The sequence below is a fragment of the Gopherus flavomarginatus genome, chromosome 16 (assembly GCF_025201925.1).
Source record: "Gopherus flavomarginatus isolate rGopFla2 chromosome 16, rGopFla2.mat.asm, whole genome shotgun sequence".
NCBI classification, from domain to species: domain Eukaryota; kingdom Metazoa; phylum Chordata; order Testudines; family Testudinidae; genus Gopherus; species Gopherus flavomarginatus.
Genome location: NC_066632.1, coordinates 3,897,120 through 3,906,776, shown reverse-complemented (window position 1 = coordinate 3,906,776; position 9,657 = coordinate 3,897,120). Strand labels below are relative to the sequence as shown.

The 9,657-nt window shown below is 60.0% G+C and overlaps 1 protein-coding gene across 3 annotated transcripts; it reads right to left on the bottom strand.

Annotated features, from left to right (window-relative positions):
• Positions 1-1,382: 1,382 nt before the first annotated feature.
• Positions 1,383-8,741, bottom strand: ECSIT (ECSIT signaling integrator). Of its 3 annotated transcripts, none has more exons than XM_050924597.1 (8): positions 8,675-8,741; positions 7,393-7,637; positions 6,270-6,696; positions 5,823-6,046; positions 5,315-5,372; positions 4,548-4,696; positions 3,659-3,761; positions 1,383-2,043 (listed from the first exon to the last, which is right to left on the bottom strand). In XM_050924597.1, exons 2-8 carry the CDS (start codon positions 7,507-7,509, stop codon positions 1,823-1,825), a joined length of 1,299 nt encoding a protein of 432 aa, XP_050780554.1. In that variant the 5' UTR covers positions 7,510-7,637; positions 8,675-8,741; the 3' UTR covers positions 1,383-1,822. The 3 variants fall into 3 exon arrangements, with proteins under 3 accessions (XP_050780554.1, XP_050780555.1, XP_050780553.1); XM_050924598.1 differs by lacking the exon at positions 8,675-8,741 and adding an exon at positions 7,737-7,830; XM_050924596.1 differs by lacking the exon at positions 8,675-8,741 and having other exon boundaries at positions 7,393-7,833.
• Between the last annotated feature and the right edge of the window lie 916 nt (positions 8,742-9,657).

Sequence of the window (9,657 nt, the reverse complement as noted above, 5' to 3'; positions counted from 1 at the left end):
CCCCCCCCACCAGGGCCCAGCTAGCGCCCAGCCCCTCCCCCTCCCCCCAGGACTGACCCCCCCCCCCCCACCAGGGCCCAGCTAGCGCCCAGCCCCTCCCCCTCCCCCCAGGACTGACCCCCCCCCCCCACCAGGGCCCAGCTAGCGCCCAGCCCCTCCCCCTCCCCCCAGGACTGACCCCCCCCCCACCAGGGCCCAGCTAGCGCCCAGCCCCTCCCCCTCCCCCCAGGACTGACCCCCCCCACCAGGGCCCAGCTAGTGCCCAGCCCCCTCCACCCATCCCCTCCTGGGGCCCAGCCCTCCAGGACTGACCCCCCCCACAAGGGCCCAGCTAGCGCCCAGCCCCCTCCACCCATCACATTTCCCCCTTGGGGTTGCCAGCCCCACAGGACTGACCCCACCACCAGGGCCCAGCTAGCGCCCAGCCCCTCCACCCAGCCCCCCAGGACTGACCCCCCCACCAGGGCCCAGCTAGGGCCCAGCCCCTCCACACTCCCCCTCGTGGGGCCCAGCCCCACAGGACTGACCCCACCCCCAGGGCCCAGCTAGTGCCCAGCCCCTCCACACTCCCCCTCGTGGGGCCCAGCCCCACAGGACTGACCCCACCACCAGGGCCCAGCTAGTCCCCAGCCCCTCCACCCATCACACTCCCCTCCTGGGGATCAGCCCCACAGGACTAACTCCCCCACCAGGGCTCAGCTGGCACCCAGCCCCCTCCACCCATCACATTTCCCCCTCATGGAGCCCAGCCCCACAGGACTGACCCCCACCACCAGGGCCCAGCCCATACACAACCATTCCACCCAAGTCCTGGGACAGACAGGTCAGCACACACCCCTGCCAGCCGCCACCACCCTCCCTTGCACGCTTGGGCCCAGCCCCCCAGGACAGGTTCCCCCATGGCCCAACCAGCACATGGCTGCTCCATCCACCATGGTCCCACATGCTTAAGCCAGGATGAACGAACACACACACACACACACACACACACACCTGGACAGTTTACCCACCATGCTCCCCCACACCAGAGAACCCTCAGGAGACACCCCCTCCCCCCCAGGCCCAGCCCCTCTACCCATACAGGTCCCATGAGCAGCTGGCCTTGACTAGCTGGCTGGAGGCAGTTCAGCCCAGTCACGACCCCCGCAGCAAGTATCTGCTCTGTGATCAGCAGCAGCAGCCTCCCAGTCCAGGCTCTGAACACCCCGTCAGGCCAGCTCCTGGCTAGTTTTCAGAGCGGCTTCAGCAGAAGGCATGGGGAACTGGGGCAGGCTCTCCTAGGCCCCCACGGCTTAGGCAGAGCCCCCCCCTGCACAAAGCCATGTTGTAATGTGAACCTGCCCCCTTTTCATGGAGAAGGGCCAGCAGGGCCAGAACAGGACTCGTTCCCTGCCTCCTTCGGAAAGTGCTGAAGGCTTTTTAATAACGTCTCTGCTCCACGCCCGGCGCAGTGGTTTAATAGGAGCTGGGATTACAACTCAGGAGGCTCTGGGCTCCTCCTGCCACAATCAGAGACCACCCAGAACAATGATCAGGTCCAAATGTGAGGCTACAACATCAAATCGTCTGGCGGCTAAGCGCGTTCACCCCTTGCCCGGTACCGTCCTTAGTGCTAGAGCGAAGGAAGCATGGCCATGGGGAGGAGACAGACAGTCACAGCACCCCCATTACATGGGACTCTACTCAAAGTGGCTCAGACTGGTTGAAGGGACAGATCCGTTCCTATGCCATGATGCTTGCTGAAGCAGATTCCCTCTGGCCCATCGGCTCGATCGCATACAGCTAAACAATCCCCAAGGAAGGTGATGAAATGAAGGCAGGTTTAAAGTTCTTGCTTCATGTGCCAACTTTGTGGGATCTCCTCCTCGCCGCTCTCCGAGTCCGAGGCCGCCTGGAGCTCTCGGGGCCCCGGCGTGAGGTGGAACACAACCGGAGTCTGACTCAAAATGGGATTGGTTTGCTGCAGGCCCAAAATCCACTTGGCCAAAGTGGCCTGGTCTCCTGCCCCGGCCATGCACATGGCAAAGATGGGGCCTTCCGCCACTGCAGGGGACAGGACAGAGAACAGAAGCAGCATCAATATTAGCAAACCCCACAGCACAATGGAGCAGTGGACTCCAGGAATGCCAACAGGATGACTGGAAATCAGGATTCTTGGGGTCCTAATCTCACCTCTGCCCCTCCCTCCGCAAGAAAACTGTCAATTCACCGAACAACAATAAACCTCCACCCTCAGGAGGGAGGCGGCTTGTCTGTCAAGGACTTCAGGTCCCTGGTGCAAAGTCCACACATCCAGGAACTATTTTTTTCACCCGGCATTGAAATGTGGCTACCTCTGGGGCAGAACACAACAGCTACCACACAGCCACTTAGAACAGAAGTCACTATTGTATCCTGCTGCAGAGGAGTTCTGATTTGACATGTGCAGGTAGGGAAGAAAAGTATCTGCTGATCTAAGTAACCTTAATACTTTCTTTCTTGGGGGATCAGATATAGAAATAAGAGGGGGAGGAAAAAGATCATTCTTATTAACCTGTGATTGCTCAGAAGCTGGATATGAGTCACCAGGTGACCTTGTTGCCAAGAAGGCTAACAGCATTTTGGGCTGTATAAGTAGGGGCACTGCCAGCAGATTGAGGGATGTGATCATTCCCCTCTATTCGACATTAGTAAGGCCTCATCTGGAGTCCTGTGCCCAGTTTTGGGCCCCCCCCCCCCACTACAAGGAGGATGTGGAAAAATTGGAAAGAGTGCAGCGGAGGGCAACAAAAATGGATGAGGGGGCTGGAGCACATGATTTATGAGGAGAGGCTGCGGGAACTGGGATTGGTTAGTCCGCCGAAGAGAAGAACAAGGGGGGTTTGATAGCTGCTTTCAGCTACCTGAAAGCGGGTTCCAAAGAGGATGGATCTAGACTGTTCTCAGTGATGGCAGATGACAGAACAAGGAGCAATGGTCTCAAGTTGCAGTGGGGGAGATTTAGGTTGGATATTAGGAAACTCTATCTCACAAGGAGGGTGGTGAAGCACTGGAATGGGTTCCCTAGCGCGGTGGTGGAATCTCCTTCCTTAGAGGTTTTTAAGGTCAGGCTTGACAAAGCCCTGGCTGGGATGATTTAGTTGGGGTTGGTCCTGCGTTGAGCAGCGGGTGGGACTAGATACCTCCTGAGCTCCCTTCCAACCCTGCTATTCTAACCAGTGCCAGGGCTGGTTTATGCAGACCTCTCTCAGAAGCTCTGGATTAGGATGGGGACTATTAACTGGGGCAGTAACCTTCATCCACTGCTGAGCAGGGCTGGATTTGAACTGGCGACTTAGAGGCTGACAGCACACTATTACAAGCATTGGAAGCTTATACCGAGGGGGAGTGGCTTTGGTTTAGAGGTGGAATTAGGCACTGAGAAACTGGACACAGGACTCCAGATGAGGCCTCACCAATGTGGAATAGAAGGGAATGATCACATCCCTCGATCTCAGTTGAGGGTGAGTGAGGACAGAGGTGTCGATTAACCTGTGGAACAGCCTCCAGAGGGATGAATCAATTTCTGGGCTCTATTTCTGTTTCGCTGCTCTGGCTGTCCTGTTGCCCGACTGTCCCAGTAGATTTGATTGGCTCTAAATGTGCCCCCACCTCAGCGGCCCTGCCCCACGCGTGTTACCTTCATCCACGTCAAATTCCTCGTCGTCCCAGAGGTCCCGGTCCAGGTCCAGGTCGAGGTGCATGGGGTAGTAGAAGTTCCTCTCGGAGTCGATCACCTCTTCCTAAGGGGGAAGGGGGAAAGATATTTATACAGGGGGAGTAAATACCCCCACCAAACACCTCTACCTTCCTCAATAGCTAACCAGCACCGCTGAGCCCCATGCCTCTCTCTGCCCTCCTTGGGCAAGACAAGCCCACTCTTCAGCTTGTGCGGCCTCTGGATTTCCAGAGAAAGATGCCAGAATGGCAGCCCAGTGTGTCTGCAGAGCGAACTTCCTGTCCGATACCCCTGAGCCAGCCCTGGACAGACCTCTCTCCCCCCCACATCCCCCCAAGTGGAAGAATGGACCCCGGCCTCTCCAGTGAGGCTGTTCGTGAGGGGCCTGGTCACTGCAGATTGTGCTGGTGGTTTCGACAATATGTTCACCAGCCCAGGTAGGAATGAACTGAGACCTGGCAAACTCATTATGTGCAGGCCGACGAATGGCGTCAGGTGGAGGTAATTATTGGTCTCCACCAAAGCAGGAGGGAATAGAACTGGCGCCCCTGAAAGGGGAAAAGCCCCATATTCCAGTCCTCTGACTCCCCTGCCAGTCCCCATGCTGGGGGTCAGAGACAGCACCCGCTATAGGGGAAAAGCCCCTATAGCCCATTCCCCACACCCCATGAACCAGCCCCTGCCCCACCTCCACAAGACTTACAGCGTTTCCACAGTGACTCACGTCATTCACCAAAGCAGCACCAACTCCGTGGTTTTTGCAATGCAGGAAAACAGCCTGGAAATACAGACCCTCCTCCCCAGAGCCTGCAGCCCCAGGCCTACACAGGGAGGCAAGGCCATTCTTTACCTTTTCTTCAGGAGGCAGTGGCTCTCCGCGGAGTACATAATAATAAACACACGTCTTCTTCAGCCACAAGGGGAAGGGGCCCTCGACAAACACGGGCCTGGCCGGATTGTGGCAAGCCAAGAGTTCCTGCTGATCGGGGCTCTGGATTCCTAAAGGGAGGGGAAACCACACACGCCACAAATCAAGGATTAGCCACTCGGGGAGAGAATGAACATAATCCAACGGCTCTGCGCTGAACGGCCTTCGCACCAAGCCAAAGCACCCCAGGTGGGGAAGCTCTCCAGAGCACGAGCCCCGTACAGCCCCCAGCTGCCAGGCTGCGATTCCTACCTAGGAGCTGGGCTTCCAAGCTGCGCGTCTGTTACCCCAGATGTGATGCTCCACAGAGACGCTTAGCTCATTAGCGTCTCTAAAGACACTGGGCTCCTCAGCGCCGGAGCAGTGTCAGTATTTAACAGGGAAATGAAGGGTTAGAGGCGAGGCTATAAGGAAGGTGAGCAAATCCACGTCAATGGGGCTAGAGAGACACCCCCGTACCCAACCCAAAAGCCCCCCTCCGAGTCTGTCCAGGGTTGCGTGGGGCTTAGAAATCACGAGCCACGTGGGCTGCTTCCAGCCAGCAGCTCGAAGGGCCGTATGCTCTCAGTGCTGACGTCCCCTCCAGCTAAGGCTCCAAAGGCGACACACGCAACGGGCTAGAGACTTTTCGCTCCCACGTAATCCAGCACCGGCCAGTCAAAGGCAAGGTTGTCCGGGGCATCCCGTACCTACGATGTGTGGTTGGGTGATTTCTTTTCCGGCATCCGAAATATCCGTCAGAGGCATCTGCGGGGATGAAGACACCTTTGTTAGAGACAGCATCCTTCACACGCATGGGATCCCTGACCTGCTCGCCCAGCTCAATACAGCCCGGCAGGCTGTAGAACCCAAGAGGCCAGGCCCCCTGCGCGAACTGGGGACCGAGCCCTGGGAGGCCAGACCCCAGGTAACAGGAATAAACTCCCTGGTGCACAGAACAGTCTAGAGGGTGCTCCATGCCCCAATTGCTGCAAGCACCTTCTCCTCTGCATCAGGCTGTGCTAGGGGTCGCTCGAGCTGACCAGAGCTTTGCCTCCATCGGCGGCAGCCACCTGCTCTTTCTGGGACTCCACCGCTGTGCGGCAAGAGGCCCTGGCGTGTTAGAGTCCCTTCCCCCGCGGCACTCACACCCCAGTGCGCGAGAGTCAGGCACTCCCATGGCTAGAGGCAACGCACTACAGCCGAGCGCCTCGTTACCTGATAGACCGTGACCTCAGCACTCAGGTCCGCGGCAATGCGCTGCAGGCTGATCCTGGCGAGGTCGACGGGGTCTCGGGGGAGGGCCGCCGGGACTGGGTACGGGTTGACATGCTTGAATTTGGGGAACCAGTACATGAGCCGCTGGTACTTGCGAATGGGATGGCTCTTCTCACCAAAGATCTGCAGCAGCAGGAATTTCGTCTGCTTGTTGGGCATGATGCCTGTGTATGCAAAGGAGAGGTGGGTAAGAGACACAGACGGTGCCTTCACCGGCCCTCACCGTGGAGACTAAGGGACAGAGGGATTAAGCGACTTGCCCAGTTCAGACAGGGAGTCAGTAGCAGAACTGGGAATAGAACCCAGGAGTCCTGACTCCCACTCCCCCCAGCCCTAACCACTACCCCACACTGCTGCTGTGGGTGTTTGGGCACCCCCCACCCCTACCATAGTTCTCCATCTGCTCCAGGACGTGGATCCCGCATTCCTGCTGCCTCGGGTAGTGGTTGAACATCCTCTGGATAAAGTTGCGGGGCACGAACACTTCCTTGGGGAAGACGTCCAGGATCTTGTTGTAGACATCGAGATCCCGCTCCACCCCAAACTCCGGCATCTTCCTGAGGGCCGCGTTGATGAATTCGACGTGACCTCTGCGCCGGATGTCCCTCTGGCAGAAGAACTCCACCGCTCGGCTGAAGGCGGCTTTGTTCCTGTCTCCCTCGTGGGCCCGCTCGAAGAGCTCATCAAAGGGCACCAGGGACCCATCACGGAACCCTCTGTCTTTCTCCTTGTCCCCCCTTGCTGAGGGGACGAGCTCAGAACGGCTCAGGGCAGCGCTGCTCCGGATGCTCCGCACAGGCACCAGCCAGAAGCCCTAGCAGATAATTGGATACAAACAGGGCCTTTAGCAGCTGTCATGTTACCTGGTGATTACAGCTCGCTCAGTGGGGCAAGGCCCTAGATAGCAGTACCACACTCTACAGCACCATTCCATTCCCCTGGCTCACAGGCACTGGATGCCAGGTTGCAGGCCAGCAGTGACTGTTACCATTTGACAGCTGCTTAGCAGCCTGTGTGCAATGGAACCGCGGGGTCTCAGACTACTTCCCAGCAGCCCCTCCTGTCCACCGGACCGATCCGCTGCAATACCACTCGTACGAACGGGTGCCTGGTGCCCCTCTTTCCCCCACCCTCGGATTACATCAAATGGGAGCAGGGATGGGGGGCTTTGTCCTGGGGGGCGAGTGGGAGAAGAAGCCAGATCCATGGGGGGCTGTGCCCTGGGAGAGGGTGTTTGGAGATAGCTGGATCCATGGGGGGCTGTGCCCTGGGGCACGAGTTGCAGGGGGCAGCTGTGGTTTCAGGGAATAGAACCCCAGGAGTCCTGACTCCCAGTCCCTGCTTCCCCTCCCTCCACACACACACACACACACACACACACACACACACTTCCCTCCCTGAGGCTTCACGGCCTGAGCTGGTTTCCTTTGGACTGGGAGCTGCTCAGGGCAGGGCCCGCATGGAATTTGTGTCTCACGTGGTGCCCAGCCTGCTGCAGGACGGCTGATACCTGGGCACAGCTCCTTTCCTGCAGCCATGGGCGATCCCTCCCCGGCAAGGCTTGCCGCAGGACGCCTCGGCCGGCAGAGAGCTCTCGGGCCCGGAGCAGGTTCCGCACACTGTTCATGGTGGGGAGTTTGTCCCTCTGACGCAGGGCGGAGGCTGGCGAGGAAGGAGGCTGCTGCTGGAGCTGGGAGATGCAGAAGGTCGGGGGAGGAAGGGGCAGGCTCAGCCATGCCTAACCTCCAGCGTTTGCTTGAAACAGACAGAGACGTAACTTAGAGATTGACCGTAGCACACGGGGACAGGAAATCTACCGGGGGGACGTGGGGGGAAGGGAGAGCTCCCCATCACCTGTTCAGGCACCCCCCCATTCATGGGGCTCTGTATGCAGCCACACACACTGCATTTGTGTCTCCCACAAACATGTTCAGCCCCCCCCATGCCCTGCCCCCAAACTCCCATATACCCCCCACGGGGAGGGGAGGCCTCCAGACCCCCAACACGCCCATCCCCTCACCTCACACTTCCCAGACACTCCACCTCCCACCCCCCAGCACATGGACATGCCCCCAGCCCCCCAATACTCCATCTCAACCCCACACCTCACCGCAGCTCTCATCCCCCACATCTGGGCATGCCCCCAGCACCCCATCTCCACCCCACACCTCACCCCAGCTCCCATTGCCCCCTATCTGGGCATGCCCCAGCCCCCCAAAACCCCATCTCCACCCCCAGCTCTCATCCCCCCATCTGGGCATGCCCCCAGCCCCCCCAAACCCCATCTCCACCCCCAGCTCTCATCCCCCTATCTGGGCATGCCCCAGCCCCCCAAAACCCCATCTCCACCCCCAGCTCTCATCCCCCCATCTGGGCATGCCCCCAGCACCTCCAAACCCCATCTCCACCCCCAGCTCTCATCCCCCCATCTGGGCATGCCCCCAGCGCCCCCAAACCCCATCTCCACCCCACACCTCACCCCAGCTCCCATTGCCCCCTATCTGGGCATGCCCCCAGCCCCCCAAAACCCCATCTCCACCCCCAGCTCTCATCCCCCCATCTGGGCATGCCCCCAGCCCCCCAAAACCCCATCTCCACCCCCAGCTCTCATCCCCCCATCTGGGCATGCCCCCAGCACCTCCAAACCCCATCTCCATCCCACACCTCACCCCAGCTCCCATTGCCCCCCATCTGCGCATGCCCCCAGCCCCCAGCGCCGCATCTCCACCCCCAGCTCTCATCCCCCCATCTGGACCTGGCGCCCCCCCACATCCGACCCCAGCCGGCCTCACCCCACTGGGCGCCGCCATTTTAGCACCGCCCCCTCTAATCCCTGCCGGGTCAGGAAGAGGAGCCAATCACACGCCTCGCTTCTAAGCCCCGCCCACTCCCAGGCCCATCCCCCCACTGGGGCGGGGCGCCCGTGGGGTAGAGGCGGACACGTGGGTCCCACTTGCCCCCTCGCCGGGTAGGGGGCGCGCTCCTGAGTCTTCCCCCCCACCCCCGGCAGAGGGCCCGGACTCCTGGGTTCTATTCGGGGCTTCCCCCCACCCCCCGATTTTGGCCAAGTCCCTTCCTTTGTCTGTGCCTCGGTTTCCCTGGCCGGGGTGCGGATGAATCAGCCAGTGCCCCCGGGGCTGCCAAGCCCATCGCACCCTGCCCCAGACGTGCCCGGACCGGCGGGATTCCCTGGTTCCCGGCTGGTTACAGAACAGGGGGCACCTTGTCCCAGGTGGGGGGCACATGGGGCAGAGCTAGGTACGAACCGATCTCGCTCCCCCCCCAGTCCCCCAGAATCCGGGTGGGAGGACTGGCCTGCAGCCGGGAGGTTTGATAGACCCCGCAGCCCAAGCATGAGGCTCTGCTGTTATTTAATATTCCCTCCTCAACCCCCCACCACAGATCACACACCCCCCCCCATTATGTTAGGGCTGTATAGACACAGTCCCTGCCCCACAGCGATCACAACGAAGGAAGGGTCAATGACCCCATTTTACAGATGGGGAAACTGAGTCACAGGGCAGGGGAGTCACTCAGGGATTCTGTGGCAGAGCAAGGAACTGAACCCAGCTCTCCTGAGGCCTAGCCCAGGGACCCCCTCCTCTTCCATCTCCTCGCTGGCCCAGAGGGTGCCCTGGCTTTCCTTTCCCCAGCCCTGCTTTACCAGACCCCCTGCCGGAGAGGAGGGAGCAGGCCTCCAACTTCAGCTTTATGGACAGCAGGGAGGGAACGTTACCTTCCCGCTTGATTCCTCCCTTGGGCCTGTTCTCTCCCC

Bases quoted from the DNA above. Each gene is read 5' to 3' on its own strand.
- ECSIT (XM_050924597.1), bottom strand. From the start codon at position 7,509: ATGAACAGTGTGCGGAACCTGCTCCGGGCCCGAGAGCTCTCTGCCGGC. The intron at 6,697-7,392 runs GTATCAGCCGTC...ATTATCTGCTAG, and splicing joins AGGAAAGGAGCTGTGCCCAG to GGCTTCTGGCTGGTGCCTGT. The intron at 5,373-5,822 runs GTAACGAGGCGC...TCATCCCCGCAG, and splicing joins CTGAGGTCACGGTCTATCAG to ATGCCTCTGACGGATATTTC.